Source organism: Sarcophilus harrisii, chromosome 5 (assembly GCF_902635505.1).
Source record: "Sarcophilus harrisii chromosome 5, mSarHar1.11, whole genome shotgun sequence".
Taxonomy (NCBI): domain Eukaryota; kingdom Metazoa; phylum Chordata; class Mammalia; order Dasyuromorphia; family Dasyuridae; genus Sarcophilus; species Sarcophilus harrisii.
In genome coordinates this window covers 61918163-61940928 of record NC_045430.1, presented here as the reverse complement: position 1 = coordinate 61940928, position 22766 = coordinate 61918163, and the positions used below count along the sequence as shown (strand labels likewise).

Here is a 22766-nt window from a genome sequence, read left to right as displayed (position 1 = left end):
TTAAGACCAGCCATCATCTTATTACTATTAATGTTATTTTTCCTTCATTTTCTTTCCAGCTAGTGTTCCTTTCGTTATCAGAAAACATAACAACAACCAGGAGGAATAAACACTCTTGTCAAATTCCAAATGAAAATACTATGCTTGTTCTATCTACTTGCTGGAGCTCTTCATAAATAATTGCTGGAATGAGTATTGATACTTTACAGTTCTGTACATGGTAGTGCTGCTGACAGAAAAAGAAAGCTTTCTCTAGATCACATAAACACTTTGCCAATATCATTCATCCACATAATAACAATTCACTCATTTAATCAGTTGCTTCTCTTTAAAGCACACTACAAGGGCATCATGAAACCAATTCATATTATTATCTATGTTCAAAACTCTATGTTTTCAACACTCTATAGCCATTTTCAACATATTCAGCTTTCATTTACAAAAGCCTGTTCACCATTTCATAAAATCAGTAATTGTTTAAGTATCTCATATGTGCAAAGCTGTATTCCAGGGTTAAGTATGATAGTAATACTGTACAGTCATATGTTGCACACATGTAGGAGTTGATTTAGCTCTGGGTAGACTCTTATGAAATGGAACTACTATATCCTGGTATCTCATACTACTAATTATAGCTTGTACCTTCTAGGAAAGTACAGCTGCCCATCTGGCTGGCTTTCCTTACTTGTTTTCATGTTAATTAACAATAGAATTAAATTAATTTAGGTTATCTATGCTGTATGATCTCAATTAAAATTTTTATTTACTTCAATAGTTCTCTGGCAGGAGCTAATGCAGTATCTCAGCACCTAATAATAAAATTTAATGAGAAAAGAATATATATTCTTTTATGCCAGGGAGTGAAAATGGCTGTTTAAAGTTTTTTGCTGATTTCTTCAAATATTTGTGCCGTTTCCCTAAGTTATTGTTGTTCAATTGCACTGGATTCTTTGTGAGCACATTCTGGTTTTTTTTGGTGTATTTCCCCCAAAAGATACCAAAGTGGCTTGGCATTTTCTGCTCTAGCTGATTTTTACAGATTAAGAAACTGAGGCAAACTGGGTTAAATGACTGGCCAGATTCACACAGCTAGTAAGTATCTGAAGCCTCATTTGAACTCAGGAAGATGTATATCCCTAATTCTAAGCTCAGTGCTCCATCCACTTGCTACTTTTCTCCAAAATTACTTCATATTTATCTTGTTTCTATTTTGACTACATCTCCATACGTAAGGATTGTCTCCCTTGTATTCCCTAAGCCTAGTACAAGTAAGTGCCATATTATAACAAAATCATTGTTTCAACATTGCTCTGAAAAGGGACTGAAAACTATTCAAGATACTGTGCTTTTTAGGCCTAGATATCTGATAATTATTATCTTTTAATTGAATAAGAATTGCAAGATCTGGCACTAACAAGCGACTGTGAGAGCTTTGGGATGACACTTATGGTGTGTTTTGCAGAGGAGCCAAAGGAAGTCATCCACAATAGCAATCAAATAACTATTTACAGATGACAGAAATATTACCTCACAAACTAGAGTGCTTAAAGTTTCAGAGAAGAGGCTGAGATTCAAATTAAGGAGTCTGGAAAAGGAAAGGATGCAAAATCCCATCTTAGAGTAACAATGTATTTGACTTCCAAAGTTTAAAAAAATGCTTAAAAGGGGCAGAGGGGGGGAGCTGTTTGAGCTTCATTTATTTATTTATTAGAAATTGGGGTTAAGTGACTTCCCCAGAAACTGTTAAGTGTCTGAGGCTGACTTTGAACTAGATCCTCTTGACTCCAGGGCCACTGTTCTATCCACTGTGCAAACTAGCAGCCCCATGTGTTTTAATATGACAGATTTCTGAGCTCTCATCTCATTGTTACTTTCCTTGATTAGTTACATTACTATTGCTCTGTGTAATTCACAATCATTAGCTCTTGCTTTTTTTTCTTGCATTTTTTCTATAAAAATTAAAACAGTTTAAAGTTTCTTAAGTGAAGAAAGTTTATAATATATTGTGATTTACTGTAATCAGTTTAATGCTATCTGTGGTATGTATAGTATAACAAAGAGATTGTAGATGCTAGGAGTCACATCTATAAAATTTAACCATCTCTAAAAATTAATTTACTTGTTGGTATATTACTTAGATCTTTAACTATGACAAAAGAACTAATGTATTCAATCTATAAAGCATCATCTAATGGGCTATATGCTGAGGATATTAGGATAAAGAAGGCAACAATTCTTATTTGCAAGAAGCAAATTCTAATGGCAGTGATAACATATACATATGTGCATGTAACATATAATACATATGTGTTTATAAGAATATATAGCATAATATAAAGTCAATAAATACAAAACTTATTCAAAATTGTTAAATAAAAGGTAGTTTGGAATGATGGCATTAGCAGTTGATGGGGAGGATCAGAAAAGGTTTCGTGCAGAAGATGGACACTTGAGAGGAGTTGAAAAAGAGAGGGAGAACAGGACTTCCTGAGGCCAGGCCTGGCCCTTTATTCACTGTGCCACTTAGTTTCAGAATTTGTAAATATGATTTGTATGCCAGAAGTAGTAAATAGTTACATGCCAGAAGTAGCATAAATGTATCATTAAATAGATGTAGAAATATAAAAAGAGAGGACTAGTCCTGTAGTGAGAGAAAGGGCTTTGGTACTAAAATAATGTTGAAAGACCCAGAAGAAGGTCCTTAATACATTGGATAGAAATCTTGTGGAAAATTTATGGGAATATACAGAGAAGAGTTGTATAGAATAAGAAAGCATGGATGCGTTGTAATATGTACCACTAAAGAGAACATCTATATTGATGAAATCATAGATTCACTTAAGAATTTTATTTCACTAAGTTCTCCTGGTGAATTAATAGGATTATAATTCTTAGAAAATTCATAATATTTGAATTTATCAAAGTTGTGGATGATCCAAAGAGCTGTGCATTAACAGGCTGCAACATATTTGCAATGAGGACCTATTACAAGAAGCGACAAAAGGAATACTTCAGTGAATTTGTGAATTTAATGATAGAAGTACTTGAAACAGCTAACATTTCTAAAGCACCCTTTCTATGCCATTATATTAACTTCTATGGACACAAATGTAAAAGTTAGACAGCCCAAAAGGAGTTTACATTCTTTAATCAAATTCAATATGTTCAAAAATCAGTAACATATATAAATGGACAATACTTTTGTGTTTTTGTTTTTTAAGAAGTTAAAGGTTCTAATTAGTGGGAAAAGCAAGGCCTCTTAAAGAAAATGGCATCTGAATTAATCTCCAGAATTTATCTTTTCTATATGTATTTGGTTCCGTCTGGCAACTTTTCCCTTTCAACTTTTCTGTCTCCTTTTTGAGAACATAAATGATTGTAATGTTAGAATTTATGTATGATTTTTCCTTTGTCCTTGGTAGTTTATTATTATAATCTTTACAAATCTTTTCCATTTTTATTTGTTGTAGATTTTTTTGGCTGTGATATATTCTTGGAAAGGCTTTGTTTGTCTTTCTTGCTGAATTTTCTTTAAACTGGTTTTATCTTTCATAGTTTTTATTTTTTGCTTCTTAAGCACACATTGCTCATCACTGCTTATTATTTTTCTTCATATAGTATTAAAAATAAATATATTATCTAAATATGCCATCTCACTCTGCTCGGCAAGTAAGTCAAATGTTTGTTGACTAAGGTGCTTTCTAGATGCTCTTATTCTGGCAAAAAAAAAAAGTTACCTATGTTTAACTTTTGAATAAATTATTGTATTTGGCATAGATATCATTCTGATATCCATTACCCATTGCCAACTAGTTGTTTAACTGGATTACCTCAACTATGTGCTCATTATCCTCATTATCCTTTCTTTTTGCTTTTTTTATTTTTTTAACAAATTTTAACTTTATACTGAGAGGTCAATGGCCTGATTGTAATTACATCAGACATCCTATTTTCAGGGAAAACTTCCAAACCAATAAGAGATCTTTGGTCTACTAGAATATTAATCTGTTTCTTTTTTAAAATGCTATTTTTCTGACTACCATATCTAGGCTTAAAATTGCTAAGCCAAGAAAAAACATTTCTTGAAGAAAGTTTTCATAAAATATAGGTGTGAGGTTTCTATGTAGTCTATAATTATTTAACCTCTCTCATCTCCTTTTTTTTTACCCAAGCTTTCCCAAACAATTATTCACTGTCTGAAACCAGATTTGAACTTAGGAAGATGAGTCTTCCTTACTCCAGGCATGGCACCCTTCACTGTGCCATCCAGTTGCCTTTCCTCTTCACTCCTTTACATCATAGTGCTATGGCACTCCTATGATCTTTTATCTATACCTTACTTTTATTATTTGGAAACATTCTCTTTTTATAAAGGAAATAAATAGGATAAGAATTTCTATTTAAAAATAATCTCTCTTATTACTAACCTTTTCAGGAAAATGAATGTTCCTTAAAGTCAAATATAATTCACTTTATATTTTAGTTTTAATAGCCTTAAAGTGCTTGGGCATTTTCCAGATTTCTTAATTATATATGAATACTCTTGGGTCATTATGGAGGGACGGCAGACTCATGTCTCATCTCTGACACTGTGCACAGCATTTAGAACTCTCAAGTGTGCCAGAAATTTCAAATGACTAGAAACTGCAAAGAAAGTTGAACTGCAGTGGTAGCAGAAGATTTCTTACGTAGGAGTTCCTTGTACCAATGAAGTCACAGGTCTAATTTTAATTATATGTGATAGTATAAAAATCACAGACCTAGATTTAAAAAAAAAATGTTGTTCACTATTATTTTATGTGTAGGATATTACTTTTAGACTTAAACCCTTTGAGGGCAGAAAACTAGTTTTACATTCTTTTCACTCTTACCATGACTAGTAAAGTGCTGAGCACATGGCTGGTACTGACTAAATACTTTTTTTTTTTTTTTTTTTTTTTGCTTACTGAATGAATTCCTGGAACTAAGTTTTTAGAAGAACTGATGACTGATTTATGCTTCTGAGTCTCTGGGTGGCAGCAGGGCAAAGTTCACAGAAATCAATTAGGTGCTTTTTGTTTTGAGATTGCTTTGGGATTATACTTTTTACCACAGAAGTTCAATGGATGCTACAGTTAAATTGCTTTTAAGCAAAAGCAGTTGTACTAGTTTCCCTTTTAGGAAAAAAAAAATCTTCTCTTTGCATTTAGGATTTTCTTGTTTCCAGAACTCTACCAACATTTTCAAATTTCCTATTAGCTTTATCCAGATGAACTCTATGCTAAAGTGATCTCTGACCCATTTTTGAAAACTGAGGGTCAGGTTTTGCCTTGATTAATCTTCCATTTCAAAAACCAATCCTCATATTTATTATATGGGAGAATTTATAATGCTTCAATGAGGTAACTGTTTCCTCCAAGGTTAATAGCACCATTTCTATATATTTTCTTCAATGTTGTCAGATAATAGGCCCCACCCAAAGAAAGTTCTTAAATCTTCAAGATTTAATAGACTTCTAAAGAGACATTATGAACAACTAAAACTATACAAACAAAAAGAAAACAAAAAAACTATCTTAAAACATTATTCTTTTTAAAGGAAAGGTGTGCAAAGGTTTCCACAGTCTCCCCTAAAAAAACTAGGGTTTGAGGTATAGTTATATGTGTGTGTGTGTGTGTATATATACACACACATACATACATATATATGTATATATATACATAGATAGATTTAAAATACATTTAATAAATATATTATAATATGTATTACTTACTAATTATATATTAAATATATTAAGTAATATATAACATATATAATGTAATATAAATATATAATGTATATAATTAGTCAAAACTGTTTGGAAGCTACAGTGTTCATTAAAGCATGCAATCAACCTCCAGATTTTAGTCAGGAGAATGTATGTGCCTGTGTACACACATACATACACGTGTTACATATACTTATACTTACATATACATACATGTGCATATATGTAGGCACCCCCTCCCCCAATTGAATGTTGTCTTTTTAGATGGCACATACACTGTTTGAAGGAGTTCTGGTACTAGTTTATAGATACTTTTGCATGACGAAATTCACAGAAACAATGCATCAAGTGTACCTTCTATACAGGAAGAAGAGAACATCAATCAGAAGCATGCTTAGTTAGCAACAAAAGGAAAAGATTTCTATGTCATGCATAGCTGCATTTTCCTTGGTATTGAACAGCAAAACTCAAACCCTGGAACACTCACGATTTTCCTTTTGGCTTCCAACATTCTTTTGTAGTTTCCAATCATTTTTACTGGTTATTTATCCCCTTTCTTAATGTACTTACTTAAGCTCTTGATGGTACTTACATTACTACCAATAGTCAATTCTTTTTTAAAAATCTTGAATAAAACTCTCCTACTTTGTAATTCACAGCTTAAGTTAGTAAGACTAAAGGTAGCTTAGATAGGTGTGGTCTTCCAACGCTGTTCAAACAGGTATTGGTATAGAACTTTGTTATTAATATTAGATCTGTTTAAGTGGAAAAGGTTCTGTTTGATCCCAAAGAACAGAACTAAGAACAATGCATGGAAGCAGAAAAAAGGCAAAGTTGGACTTGATGTTAGGAAACACTTCTTAATGATTACAATTGTCCCAAAGAGGAGTAGGCTGTCTCAGAACATGGCAGCTTCCTTCTTCACTGGAGTTAAACAGAAGTTTTATGGTCGTTTGGTTGGGTGTTTTATAGTGGATAAGAGCTGCACTTGATGGCCACTGAGGGGTATTCTCTGAAATTCTGAGATCTGATACTGGACAATACAATAGAGGAAAAGAGATAGATAAAAACAGTAGTATTTGGAACAAGATATGAGGCATAATAATATTTTAAATTTAGTGCTACTTTTCAATGAATAAATAAAAAAAGCATTTATAAAGAGTTTAGTATGTGCCAATAATTGTGGTAAATTAGAGAGTAGTTACTAGAAAAAAGACTGTATGAGAAGTCAAAGGGATGGTGAGGTGATGCATAGGGCAATTAATTAACATGTTCTTTCCAGGAATGAAGGTAATATGGTAGTACTGATTTGATTATTGTGTTCAGAGCAAGAGATGAAAAACTGGTAGAGTAAGGATGACTGGTAAGAGCAGATGTTAAGATGACTATAACGAAATTTTGTAATGGAATGTCAAGCACAATTCAGTCTGGTGAATTGGGACTGCTTAGATATAGTAAATTAGTTGAATTAAAATAATAAATCCTAGAACACTAAAACATCTGATACCAACTCTTGGAAAAAGCACAGTAGCAGGAATCATAACTGATGCATACTTATGTATGGAGGTACAAAGCAAATAAATGTTCCTCTGACTAGATATGTCATATGGCAGAAACTCTGACTCAAGTGAACTATTTGTTTCTATTGATATCATTTGTTTTTACATTTTGAAAGAAAGACTAATAAACGATATTTAACTTTTGTATTATTGCTGCTTTATATCATTTGGAAGTAAATTCCCTCAGTTTTAGCCCCTTCTTAGAAAGCTCTGTGCTATTCCCCAAAGAATTTGCTTGTTGGTATCAGCTATATTACTTTCCTTTATACCTTTTTGGTATAAGTTACTTGGAATATTCCATACAATATGTACCCATTTCCATTAACTTACCTTAACATCCTTGTCTGTTTCCTAATGAGTGTTTTATTCATTTTAGGCAATTTAATACCAAGGAAAGACATCTCAAATGGAGCTAATTCTAAAACAGTGAGTTTACCAATAAGCTTAGGTAGTGAATCCAACTGAGCATAATCATCAATGAGTATAAACTTAATAATCATAATTCTTATTTTTGTTACAGAAAAGGATTTCCTAAGGAACCTTCAGGGCATAAGATCAAGGATGCTGCCAAGGCCATATTAAATTTGTCCCGGAAATAAAAATTTATACAGTATCCTGACAGCTGTTTAACATAGCTACTGAACTATAAAAGGAGAAAACTTTGCATCGACTTTTTAAAAAATCCTTGCTCCCTTCTCCCCAATCTTGGAAGTTTCTTGACAATAACTTTTTAGAATGTCGTAGGGGATAAACTATTACTTCCAGTAATTCAAATGAGTTATCCTAAGCCATTGGCATTAGGACATGCATTTATAGATGAAAATGAAATAAGCCCTAAATTGGATGACTTTTTAAAGTTTCTGGGCTTTTAAAAAAGACTTCACATATGAATAATTGTTATATGCAAAGAATAAGCCCAAAGTCTGAACCCAGACTTATTCCATTTAGAAAACAATATAATATAGGATCTATTTTCTGCTTTTAGTTTTGCATGAATCATATTATAGTGTAGTCAGGACCCTGTGAGGGTATCTTAAATATGATATCCTATTTTAAAAAATAACATAGCTGGAAAAAATTAATTATATGCCCTGGAAGTTCTCCCCAATAAAAACACACAACAGGAAAAACACCATCACCCAAACACAAGGATGTCAGAAACACAATACATTCACCACGTGAAAAAAGGGAAATTCATGAATCACACAGAAACAAGTGATTGTGTAAAAAACAACTTTTCTATAATTAAGGAAAACTGGTTCTCACCGTTCTGAACAAAATGGCTGAACTAAGAGCATCTGATTGGCTATGCCCATATACCCTCCTCCTCATCCTATTGGAAGAGAGATGACAAGGGGAATAAGGCCCCAGAGCAGCATGGGAATGAAAAAGAGTTGGTTAGTATTTAAAACAGACATAAAGTATAAAGTTGAAAAGACTGGGTTCTAATTTATTCATTTTTGACCTTTCCATCTTCCCACCCAATATTCTGGTTCACTGAAATTAGTTTCCTTATAGGTTCAAGTTATAAATTTCAGGTGATTTTGACTCTAAAAAGACAGAAAGTTACATTTTCAAAAGATAGTTAAAAATAGAGTAAAATAATTTAACACATTTTCCTAAAAGTTGACCATTATCTAGTTCAAGAAATACACTTTTCCTGGTATGTGAATGTTACGATTTATACATTCTATTCTATTACCTTTAAGGAAGAAAGTCTATCATAAAGTGGTTCTAGGCAAAATTGTGAATTAGGTTACTTGTTCCCAATCTGTTTTATGTACCCTTTCCTGTTTCCTTCACCTATCTCTCCTTACACTGCATACAGGGCCACTGTCCCAATCTTTATTTTGCCATTGGCCTCAGATGGCTCAGGAGAAGAGAGTGAGGCTAGTGACTTTACAGAGACTAACAGTGTACTAGGCAGAGATAGCTCTGCCTCACTTAAATACACTTCACTTGCATGTGATGACATTACCTCCCTGATATCATGGTCTTCTTTGAGAATGAAGGACTACATATCCTCAATAAAAATTGCTTGCAAAAAAGATCCTCTCATCTATAATATATGCCTCAAGTTTGAATTTAATACAATTCTAATTCCAAAGGCTACCTGCAGTTCAAGGTTTAGCTTTAATAATAGAATAACAAGTGTTCTTCCTTATTAAAGGAATAGTATAGTGAGCTAAAATAACACTAGTTAAGGCAGCCTTCTTTTTTGCTTATTTATACCCTAATGGCCCCTCTTTCTTCTGTGTGAGATTTTATTAGTACAGTACATGATATACTACTATTGTTAGACATTTCCACTGAAACTTTAAAGATTCAGAAACTGTTCTATCTATAAAAACTATGCCTTGTCTTCTAAAAGACAGTGAAGGGGCTGTCTTGGTAGAGATAGCTAAGAGAGGAATTTTCCTTTACTTTTTTAGTCATGTGGATATAATTAATCATTGTACCCTTATCAAAATATTTTAAGATTGGGTATGATGGAGGTCTTGAAATTAGATTTTGGAGAATGGGATATAGGCAATTCTTTTACTTCTATTCCCCATTCATCACTTATGAGACCCTGAAAAAATTTCTCATCCTCCCCCCTTTCTCCAGAAAGAATAGAATTAGATATGGTTGTCTCTATTATAGAGAGGAAAGTTGAAGGTAGGGAATTTCCTTGAGAATGACTCATGCTAAAGGACTCTTCTAAATAAATGGAAGGGACTCCATACTTGAGTTCTTAATCTTAATTTCAAAAGAAATTTGGAAATCTGCAATTAAATTAAAGATGACTCACATATTTATTTATATTCTGTAGGTCATTTATTTTCCCAGCCCTCCTATTTCCATTTTTCATCTATGTGATCCAGGGTAATCTGTGACATATATGTAAACGTATAAGTATATCCATCATGCCAAAGAGAAAGAGATCATTTGTTTTTTGTTTCCTTCTATGCCCTCCACATACAAGGAAATAGTTTCAGTTTGTTTTGCTCATAGGACACAGTTCCTTTCCCAGTAAATAGCAGGACAGATGAAAATTCATGGGATGTTTCTGAAGGAGGATAAAGAAGGAATTTCTCAAGTATTAAAATTCCTACAATACTTTGTTCTTATTCTCAAAATCTTTGAGCGGCTAAATTTTTTAAGGTTCAAAATCACCACCTTAACAAACAGTGTATGGTTTTTAGGAAGTTAGTGATTCATTTTTTTTACCATCATTTGAAAATGAAGATTCTACATGCAGATGTAAAATACATTCCATATATTTAAGACATCTTAAAAAAAAAAAAAAAAAAAGACAAGATAAGGAATACCTGATCTGGGGAGGGTTTGTGGTTGGTTTGGCTGGAATGAGAAGATTTGAAGTGGTCATCCTCATAGTTGTCAGCCATCAACTTCATGCGATTTTGAGTCTAAAAAGACATATGATGTTATTTAGATAAAATTCCTATGGCACGATAAAGTAAAATTTAGAGGCATTTAAAGAATCTTATTAGAGGCTAACAATAACACTAAGAGAATAAATTCAGCAAAGGGTTTGTGAATACACATTAAATATAGGCTAAGCAAATAAATAGACATCTAAACTGGATAAGGAATTTGTTAAGAAATTATTTTTCCTGAATCATTATACTTGAATAATATCCCATTTACTTCCCATATTTTACAGGAAGGAGAATTAAAATAGTGAGTGACCCTATGAAGACTCATAATCAATTTAAACTCTGAATTAAAGCAACATAAAAATATTTTTGTGAGCATGAGCAAATTTTACAATTTATAATTATGCAATATTGAAAGGAATGAATCATTTAGGATTAGTGATTAAATTAGATATTTGTATTAAGATAATACAAAGGAAATATTTTAAGATATACAGATTTGCACATATTTTTGTATTAGACACTGAATCTTCTTTCCTACTAGCATCTTAAATTGTTATAGATTTTGGTATATTGAACATCTTTAAGGCTGTATTCTGGGGTGGCATTCATGATATTTAGGACATTATAGATACAATTTTTTTATGTGTGCTGCTTCATAATATATACGAGTATGTTGCAAAGAAAGGTGTGAAAAAGGGAGAGAAATGGACTGAATGGACTCACCCAGAAAGTTTGTAAAGAGGAAAAAAATACCTGTATTTTATTCATTTGGCTAAGAAAGCTTTCCACATCAATATACTAAGAATGTGCTAACAACAATATGCTTTTCCCTAAGTCTTTTAATCTTTTTTCAATTCCACAAAAGTAAAGATAACTTCAAAAGTGGTGACCAGGAAAAAAACTTCCAAATATAAAGGAAAGAAAATTTGAATAACACAAAACTATTCTGTACCCATGAGAAAACATAAAAGGGAATGGAATAATGTGTTCCAAAGAGCAAGGGAACTCAAGAAGCAGCTCAAGATGATCTACACTGCAAATCTGAACCTAATCACTAATGAAAACAAGATGTATATTTAATATAAATTTAATATTTCTAGAAAGAAACCAGATCTGAAGAAATTATTTGCTTCTTAACCACCACAAATAACAGAAATACCAGAAGAGTCAACAAATATAGCAATCAAGATCGACAACAATAAAATGATAACAAAGAGACTATTAAGAATTTTTCCCTTAAATATACAAGAGGAGATAAAGGTGAAAATAGAAGACAAACAGAAATGATGGAGAAACAGGATTGAAACACCATGGACTAAATCTCATGACACTGCTTACAGGTGAATCAATGTTTTTTTGGAGGACTAGATGGCAAAACGAAAAGGTATTCAGAAGAGGGAAGGGGAATCAAAATATAGAGAATAACATGTGATATGGTCTAATAAAGTCAAAGGCTAAGGAAGGGAAGGGAAAATAAATCTCGTAATCTCTCAGAAAGAAGACATCCTAAAGAAAAAAGTGAGGAGATAAAGAGAAAAATAGAAAAAGGAGGAAATGGGGAGAAATCAAGTTTCAGTGGTGAGAGGGGATCCCACTGAAAAAAATGTGTATATGCAATAATTTGAGATAGTGTCTAAGGGAATAGTAGGATTTGTAAGGATTTGATGTGGTCGTAATACTGCCTAAAGAGATGAGAAATCAGCTCAAGGTGGGAGGGAAGAGGGAGTTCATAAGAGTGGGAGGGCATGGTTCCAGGGAAGAGATTTTGAGGCAAGTAAGAAAAAAAAAATTACCCAGTAGAGGACAAAAGTCAATAATAATTTTCACAATAAGAGACTCTGGAAGAATACTAATGATGCGGTTGGGGGAACCAAATGATGTGATTAGTGGCAGTGCAGAGAGTTGTGGGAACCCCTTTTTGGTCAGGGAAGGTCCAATGTGAAAGAATTCACGAACCTGAAAAGTTTGGATGGCAAAAGGGAAGTTTTATTGGCACTGAGAAATCAGTTTTTGCTAGGAAGACTGACTTCAGAATGACAAAGTCCTGGCAGAGAAATAAAGATTCTATAAACAGATAAAAAGAGGTGTTAACATTGAGAAGAGAATGTCTTCACAGCAGGCAGAGGTCCTGACAGGCAGCTATGCCAAGGAGAGAGATTCCTTGACAAGGCATGGTCCTGCTTTTGGACCCCTGCAAAGAAATAAGCCCCAAATTGCCCTTTAATAGAAAATCTGAGACTGAAGTTTCAATTGAATGAAATTTCTGCCCTCAGGCCTAGATTTCCAATAGAATGAGACCACTTAAGTTCAAGTTAAGTAGGAATGGTCTTGGACTAATTTTCAACTCAATAGAGAGTGTAGCTAGTCAATAGAGATATCAGGTCCAGATCTCCAGCTAAATAAGACCATTTAAGTTTGAGTTAAGTAGGGAGTGGTCCTGGGCTAATTCTAATGAAACCATTTAACTGCTCTGAAGATGGGTCCCTGTCAGAGGAAAAAAGCAGAGAAAAAAGTTTTAAGGACTAGGAGTCAAAGAATAAAAGTCTAGCAGAAACAGAAAGGTAAAACAATGAAAAGAATGAGAGAAACACTCTGTTTTTAGAAAAAAGCACAGACTAGGAATTGAAAAAAAATAAATTGGAGTCAGGAAAGAAAGGGGGATTTTATTGACTACTTAACTGAGAAGGGAAAAAAGAGAGGAAGAATTAAATAATAAGGTAAAAACAATTAAGAAAACAAAATGAAGCAAGACTTCAAAACCAGGAAAAGGTGCAACAGATGAGTGGAATTATCTTGACTCAAAACTCTTGAGGGTAAGGAAAAAAGACAGTGGGAATAAAATCACCTTAAAATAGATTAAACTAAAATAAATGAATATGTTGTGTTTATAGTGAAAGAGGGGAAAAGTCCTAATTTGCAGAAAAAAAGTCAAGACAATATTATCGAAAAATGGAAGAAAATGTTAACTCTCAACTTTACGGATTAAATGATCCAATAAAAATGAAAGAAAATGACAGATGGGGTAAGAAAACAAAACTCCCCAAATTTCTTGCTCACAAGAAACACTTTAAAAAAGTAAAATGTACATTAAAATAAAAACAATAAAACAAAAAAATTATTATGCATTATATGAATTCAAAAAAGGAAAAGCTGCAATCTTGCTATGAGATAAAACAAAAGACAATCAAAATACAAAAATGAATAAACAAAGAAATATTGCTAAAAAAACATGCACAAACCAATATCAATATTAAACTTATATGTTCTAAAGTTTTAGCACTTAAATTTACAAAGAAAACATTAACTGAACTATACAAATACAAAAATGGTAACCATAATGGTAGGAGATTTCAATGTCCTTCTCTTGGTTTCAGACAAGTCTAACAGAAAGATGATCCAATGGACAAATATAGAATTGAACAAAACATTGTAGGAAAAACTCTGGCAATTAAGTGGAAGATACACTAACAGGGAGAAACTTGTACCAGGAAGACCAATTAAAAGGCTATAGCCAACATTCCAGGAATGAGGTAATAAGAGCCTGCATCAGAATAATGGCATTAAAAATGGACAAAATTTACAAAAGTAAAACTGACAGATTCTGACAACAAATTGGATACAAAGAGTGAGGAGTCAAGGATATCATCTGGGTTGTAAGCCTGAGTGAATGGAAAAATGGTGATTCCCTCAACAGTAATAGAGAATTTGTAACAAGGAAAAGAATTATGCTTTGGCTATGTTGAATTTGAAATGTATAAAAGGTAGGTGTTGGTGTGAGACTGTTGCTTAACAAAGAGGTTACAGTAGGATAAAGTACATTTTTACATGCATATTGAGAAGATAAGTGAACTGATGGAAGCTGGTGAGACTGACAAGTGAGACATTAAAGAGGGAAAAGAGGAGAGCCTGGGGGACCACCTGTATAGTTAGTGTGGTTGATCTGCATGAAAATCCAGGAAAGGAGAATGAGAAGCAGTCAGACATACAGAAGGAGAATCTAGAAGAGGGTTACCAACTGTGTCAAAAAGCTCAGATGATCAATAAATATTTTAAGAAAAGTTTTATAAATCTTAATAGACCATTATTAATATTAAATAGGATAATGATCCATCAAGATTTCCTTCAGATTCTTTCCATGCTGTAGAAGTGAGTCTTGGTTCAAAATTAACCTTATAATCATCATAATAGTAGATATTGACTTGCTCATCTTCATCAAGAAATCTCCTTACAACCTTTAAAGATTCGCCCTGTGACTTTAATGGAGGTCCTTTACATCTACACTGAAGATTAATAAAGCTTACTTAGGATAGTAAGCAGAACCAGAAATTTTAGGACTCAGATCTTTTCAATAAAAAGTGGGGGAGAGGGGAAAGACATATATAGCTGTATCTTAACATTTGCAGGGGCTAGAGGTGCAGGATCTCTGTGAATGTTAAAAGCCACAATTAATTAGGCCTCACACCAAGACTTTATTTTTAATAATTCTGATAATATTTATTTAACACACAAATCAAGTAATTAAAAAAAACATGCTGCACCCATTAAAAGTTTTAGTTTCTATGTGAGGGATATTAATATCTCACATAATATGCAAAGTCTTTGCAGACCCAGGTGTAGCTACAGCAGTTACTTCATAGAGAAAATGATGTCCTTTTCTTAGGAAAAGTGCAAGATGTGGGGAAAATTATGTGACTGACTCTGGAAGGTAGAGAAACAAAGAGGAGGTGTTCCCAAAAAGAGTATGTAGCCTGTGGTTCTTTTAACACATTAAAACTTTTAACAAAATTTAAGTGTTTATAATAAATGTATGGATATATGCTTATGGTAGTAAATGATAAAATAGGTTAATAATATACAGCATTTATGACTTACTAAAATATTTTAGATTTCTTTACATATATATGCCATGTGTGATTTCCAGTGTATTGCAAATCTCCAAAAATGCTCATTTAATTATACGTGGTCAGCCCACAAATAACCAACATCGTGAATGTGAAACCTGTGAATGTCAAGCAATGGCTCTATTGTAATGTTTTTCAGAAACTTAACTAAAACTAGAATGAATATTAATACCATTTTCTAACATGAATTTTAAAGGCATTCACTATATGTCAGACAAGAATGAACACATATGGATGTTACTATTTAATTTCTAAAATGATAATGTTACATTATCCACAAAATCAAAATTCCTTAAAAGAATAATAATAACTAGCATTTATACAGTATTATAAGATTTGCAAATTACTTTACATGTTATTTCAATTGATTATAACGCCTTTTGATAATTATTTCCTTATAAACCAATACATACTCATTTAGTTTTATGAGAAAAGATCACAGTTGTCTGGCCTTTCTATCATTTATTTAAAATATTTAGATGGTAATTTATCATCATCATCACCACTACTACCAACATCATCAATTGAGGTAGAAAGATGTTCCAGTGATTATATTTGAGATTAAGATATTTATCTTAAAGAAAAAATTTTATTTGTACAAAGCTAACTTTAGTTATCATGTAGATCTGGTACTTCCTTATAACATCATGGGTTAGCAGTCTTTAATGTGTTGTTCCCTTCAACCATATATCAAACATGAAGACATATTCAAAATTTATAAAACAACATTGTTAAGCAGGGCCAAGAGATCACTATATACTTCAACAACAATACTATATGATGACCAATTCTGATGGACTTGGCCATCCTCAGCAATGTGATCAACCAAATCATTTCCAATGGAGCAGTAATGAATTGAACCAGCTACACCCAGCGAAAGAACTCTGGGAGATGACTAAGAACCATTACATTGAATTCCCAATCCCCATATTTTTGCCCACCTGCATTTTTGATTTCCTTCACAGGCTAATTGTACAATATTTCAGAGTCTGATTCTTTTTGTACAGCAAAATAACGGTTTGGTCATGTAAAAAAAAAAAAACCCAACATTGTTATTCAAGAGTTCTTAATTCTATTCTACTTGAGTGCTTTTTTGATAAAGCCACTTGTTTTGGAATTTAGGTACAAATACTGAATGCTAGAGCTACAAATTCATTTTTAAATGAGGTCACGAACTAAGCATTCTTAGGAATTAAATATCTAGAAAGTCAGAGAATTTGTTCCTTTGGCTTGATAATATAACTTCTATATATTCATTTGATTTGATATTCATTAACAGACTGAAGTACAAGTATCATTTCATATCACTACCACATTATTCTGTCTTATTCCTTCTTATAAATCTGAAATAATTAAACAAGCTTTGCAATTTTCCAAGAAAATTTGAAAATTCAGGTAGGAGCAAAACAAAAAATGTGAGGTCACGTTTGTTGGACAACTATACATAGAAAGAGATTTTTTTTTTTTTTTTTTTTTTTTTTTTTTTTTTTTGCTGAGGCAATTGCAGTTAAGTGACTTGCCCTGGATCACAAAGCTAGGATTTGTTAAGTGTCTGAGAACAGATTTGAACACAGGTCCTCCTGATTTCAGGGCTGGTGCTCTATCCACTGCACCACTTAGTTGCCCTGATTGAAAAAGACTTTAAACAGAAAGACATGAAAAATTAAATATCATGCTAATATTCTTCCACATTTCAGAGAAAAAAAGTTTTTTTTTTATGACTTCATCTGGAAAGAAGAGCTTTATGCAGAAATCTTATTTTCAAGGGTTTTGTCACAACAAAACTTTAGATACAATTCTTTCCCTCTGCCAGGCTTCCCCTAAGGAACCTTAAATTTTGGTATTGCTCATTTAAAAATTCGGTCATTTTTAAAAATGTCCAGGAATTTCCCTTTCAATTAAAGATAAATTCTTCTTTTTCCTTCCCTTTCTTTCTCTTTTTAAACTGAGGTTAAATATTTAGGCAGTAAAAAATTTATCAATGTTCTCATCTACTCTGATCACAAAAGTCTCCAAGTATGTGAGAGAAACAGTTAATAAGGATTTGGGAGGATGTATCCCAAGAAGCTTTAAAACACACAGAGATAATTTGACCCAGGAAGAATGTACACCATAATTTTATGCTCCTGATTTTTTTATAGTTAGAAATTAATGCTAATGAAAAGAGGAATGGAATATAATTTTGATAAAAAATGCAGATACCATTTTCAAACTGAGAGGAAATCATACCTAACTAGATTATCAGACAGTTGAAAAATAGTTTAGCTGTCTCTGTGGTCAAATCTTAGGAAGCATTGCAATCTACTGCTGTAACAAAAGGTACACTACCAGGAATGAATTACCTAGACCTTAGAGACACAGAAACTTTCAATTCTGACCTTATTTTGGAACTGGAAGAACTTACTACTAATAAGAAAATATCAATCAGAAGACAACTATCATTATCTGAAGTGTGATATCCTATGAAAGATTTTCTGAGATTATGTACCAGGAAAAAAGCTATCAAAGGACAGCTTGATTGTTAACCATTACGCTAAGCAAAGACTAAAATGAGGAAAACCCAAGTATTATATAATAGACTAGTATGTTTTCCTATAATAGTGGCATGTCACTGGTTCCCTGACAGTCTCATGACAAGTTCTCAAATTTTGGGGATTATTGAATCTTATTTTGCAGTATTCAACTTTGACAATGGTGATGTCATAGCAGTTTGCATATCCCTATTCTAAAGGCCAGAGGAAAGGTATGTTATATGGCTCAGAGTCGTTTATGGATTCGCCAGTTTTAAATTACGAAGAATATCAAATAGATTATATTATTATATATATGTTACCCAGATTCTGAGGAGCCACCTACTGCATGTTTATCAAATGTGTATGTACTGATTAATAACATCAATAGATCTGTGATCCCATCAATGTGAAACTCACCTGTGTCCCTACCTCCTTTTTATGGTGTCAATTTTAAACAAATTATATTCTCAATAACTACAAATCAATTTCTTCTTATTAATATCACTTCTATTCTTCAAGTACTTAGAATATCCAAAATTACACTATTTACACAAATCTGCAGGTTCTTCCAGTTCCAGATTTACACTAAGCTTAAGTTTTAGTTAAGCCATTGCCTTGGTCAAAATTTGAGTCCTTAAAATTCTGAAAAGCTGTATTGAGTGCTCTCTTTTCTGATGTATTTAGTGAGTCTCTTAAGAGGCGGGAACAGAAATAGCTCCTCTGAGAAAGTCTGCTCCATCACATGGGAATCCAGCCGGCATGCCAGACACGGCCTCTGCATTCTGGGATAGCTTAGTAATAATGGAGTGAAAGGAGTTTCTTCAACTCCTTTTTCTGCAGCTGTTCAGTCTTCCTTCTTATCAGTCTTATCCAGCTGGCTAATTATTTCCCTACATTTGTCAAGGATCTTCTTTTGTCTTTTTAAATTTTGACTTAGAGTTTCTCTTCCTCTAATGTAGTCTTCATGTTGAAAATAAATCTCTTGCTTGGCTTCAAATCCATCTAATTCTGGGTACTCCTCAATGGCTACTTTTCCCTTCCCTTTTCAGTTTCCTTTTGTCTATCTTTCCCCATTAGACTATAAGCAACCTGGGGGCAGAAACTCACCTTTTTTTAATTTCTATTTTCTTATCTTGTATCCAGTCCTTGGCATAGCTTTTGGCTGGTATCCTTCATTCTCAAAGAGGACCAAAATGATGTCACCATGTTATAGTCAAGTTATAGGGTATCCGACTGTGACTGATTAGACCAATACAAACTTGGAATGCTCTGCTACAGGTCAGACAGAAATAGTTCCAAAGAACATTTCAGGTTGCTCTAACTTTGCATATCTCATGTTTCTTCTGCGCTAATAATTCTGTGCATAGAGCACAGCATTTTCTCTGATGAGTGCACACCATGCTAGTGCCCTGTGTCTCCCATATCATATAATTGATTCCAAAGTTCTTAGGAGAGACCTTGAGAGTGTCCTTGTATCGCTTTTTCTGACCCTTGTGAGCATTTACTATGTGTAAATTTTTCATAAAATAATCTTTTTGGCAAGTGTATGTTTGGCATTCAAACAAAGTGATCAGATCAACCGAATTGCACTCTCTGCAGTAGAGATGGAATGCTGACAGATTGAGAAAAAACTTCAGTGTCTGGTTCCTTATCCTGCCAGGTGATCTTCAGAATCTTCCTAAGACAATTCACATGGAAGAGATTCAATTTCCTGGCATGGTGCTGGTACACTGTCCAGAATCCCCAATCATACAACTATGAGGTCAGCACAATGGCTCTGTAGACCTCCCATACTTTCCAAACACTGGAGATTTCCAAACACTGAAGTGAGTTGATCCAAAGGAAAGGAAAAAAGCCAACAGGACTAGATAGATTTACAAATGAATTCCACTAAACATTTAAAGATTAGTTAATTTCAATACTACATAAAATGGAAAAAACAGGAAAAGAAGGAAGTATATGTCTTACCTAATTCTATGATACAAATGAAGTTTTAATTTCTAATCTGAGGAAATCAAAATAGAGAAAAGAAAACTATGGAAATATAATATCTCTAAGGAACACACTGAGGGAAAAATTATAAATAAAATATTAGAAAACGTAATACACCAAATGACAAACATGACAAAAACATAACAGGTTGATTTTATATCAGAAATACATTGTTAAATATCAGGAAAACTATAAACATAATTTACCATGTTAATAGCAAGAAAAACAAAAATCATAAAATTAATTCAAGAGGTACAATAAAAGGTTTTGACAAAAAAAATTACTTGTTCCTATTAAAATGATTAGGAAAGCACAGAAAAAAATATAGGATAAACTATAATGAAGATAAACTATAGGTCTTTCCAACAAGCTTAGGAATAAAGTGAGGATATCTGCTATCATCATTATTATTCATTATAGTTTTAGAAACACAAGCTATAGTAATAAGATAAGAAAAAGAAATTAGAGGAATAAATACAGGCAGTAAAGAGATGAAATTATTGCTTTTTTCAGATGATTTAATGGTTTACCTTGAAAACTTTAAAGCAGTGGTTCTCAAACTTTTGTTTTCACTATCTTTATACTATTTAAAAACTACTGAGGATCTGACTGAAGAATTTTTGTTTATGTGGATTATATTGATAAATATTTACCATATTAGAAAAAAAATTAATTTGAATTTGCAGACTTTCTGAAAGGGTTTCAGAGACCACCAGAGAATCTCTGGACTTTACTTTGAGAACCACTGCCTTAAAGAGTCAACCAAAAAGCTAATTTAGACCATAAAGAAATTGAGAGAATTGCAAGATATAAAATAAACCTATACATAATTAGTAATTTTGTATTAAGAGACAGAAAGAAAAATTAATTTTAAATTACTTCTGAATACATAAAACACTTGAAAGTCTACCTGTCAAAGCACACACAGGAATTATAAGAACATAATTACAAAACACTTCTCACACAAATACAGACAGATCTAAATAATGGAAGACATACTGTCAAGGATAGGCCAAGCCACTATAATAAACTTGACAATATTGCCTAAAATGACTTAATTATTCATTACCACATTAATCAAACTATCAAAAATGACTTTAGAGAACTAGAAAAAATAATAAAACTTGTAAGGAGTTCAGAAAATTAAAAAAAATCAAGGAAATGAAGTTTTTAAAATGGGAAAAGAAATGACTTATCATTAGATCTCCAAATATACCACAAAGCAATAAGCATCAAAACAATTTGATAAACTTTGTGTTTGGTAAATCTAAAGATCCTACCTATTAAGAGTAAAAACTCATGAAATGATAAAAACCATTAGAAAAACTAGAAAACAGTCTGATAGAGACCACCATCTCACACTGTAAATCAAAGTAAAACACAAATGGGCCCATGACTTAGTCTTAAGAGGTGACATTTTAAAAAATTTGATTCATATGAAAGAAATCATCTGTCAGATCTAAGGATAAAGGAAGAGTTCATGGCCAAATAAGATTGAAGATCATATAAAGTAAAATGGCTAATCTTAATTATATAAAATTTAAATTTATACACAAACAAAAGAGCTAAAATGAGAAAAGAAGGTAAATGGGAGAATTTTTTTTTACAGTAGCCTTCTGTAATATTCTAAGAAAAAAAACATTCCCCAACTAACAGTCAAAGTATATAAGGTTATCAGAAGAAATCTAGGTTATCAATACTCTTGTTTAAAAAGAAACATTGCACTAGGAAATAAGAGAAATGCAAATTAAAACAATTCTGAGGTCCTACCTCACACCTATTATTATTAAAGTTGATAAAAAAGTAAAATGACAAAGGTTAAAGGGCTGTGGAAAAACAGTTATATTAATGGAACTCTGAACTGGTCTAGCCATCATGAAAAGCAAACTCTTTTATTAATTTGTCTGTATATTTTCACTCAATGATAACCACTATTAGAGCTAGGGGAAATGAATGGGCATTTGTTTTCTACAATTATGAAAATTAAATCGGAAAAATGAAAAAAATTAGAAAACTGAAACCCACTAGGACATCAAGGAATAATTAAAGTGAGAGTACCTTTCTCCAGAAGAATGTAAGCTCCTCAAGGGCACGGACTGACTTTTATAATCAGGGGTGGTGGTCTAAGGTTTGAAAAGAACCTTTAGTTCTTCTCCCAAGCCCTCCTCTGTAACCTCTCTCCTTCTAAAATATAAGCTCCTTAGAAGCAAAGACTAGCTATGTAAGGAGGGGTGGAGATTCATATTGTGTAACTTCCTTACCATCCAATTAATGAGGAATCAGGGGAGGGACCTATGTTTCAGGATAGGAAATAAAATGCTGTCTGAATTTTCAAAGGTATATCTACTCATCTAGAAACCCATTCTTGCAAGAATGTAAAATAAATCATTTCCTGCATTCATCAGTAAGTCAGTAGAGTTCTTGGAAATATATTTTGTTTCTTATCAAGCTATACTCTCAAAGATAGAAAAGACAAGGGAAAGGACCTATATGTACAAAATTAATAGTCATCAAAAATTGGAAACTAAGGGATACTCCTCAAGTGATAGTATGTGAATATGATGGAATACTGTTGTGCTATAAGAAATGAGGAAGGGATGGTTTCAGAGAATCCTGAGAAAATTCCTTTTAACCAATAGAGTAAAAAGAGTAGACTTAGGAGAACAATTTAT

General features: G+C 32.6%; 1 protein-coding gene across 12 annotated transcripts in view; it reads right to left on the bottom strand.

The window, feature by feature from the left end:
• ERC1 (ELKS/RAB6-interacting/CAST family member 1) overlaps positions 1-22766 on the bottom strand; it is a 339530-nt gene that overhangs the window by 59692 nt on the left and 257072 nt on the right. For 8 of the 12 annotated variants that reach the window (XM_031939566.1, XM_031939573.1, XM_031939569.1 and 5 more), the window contains one exon: positions 10617-10715. In XM_031939566.1, coding sequence (XP_031795426.1) covers positions 10617-10715 — 99 coding nt within the window. Of the gene's footprint in view, positions 1-8571; positions 8639-10616; positions 10716-22766 lie in introns of all 12 variants that reach the window. The other 4 variants (XM_031939575.1, XM_031939577.1, XM_031939576.1 and 1 more) reach the window with 1 other exon arrangement.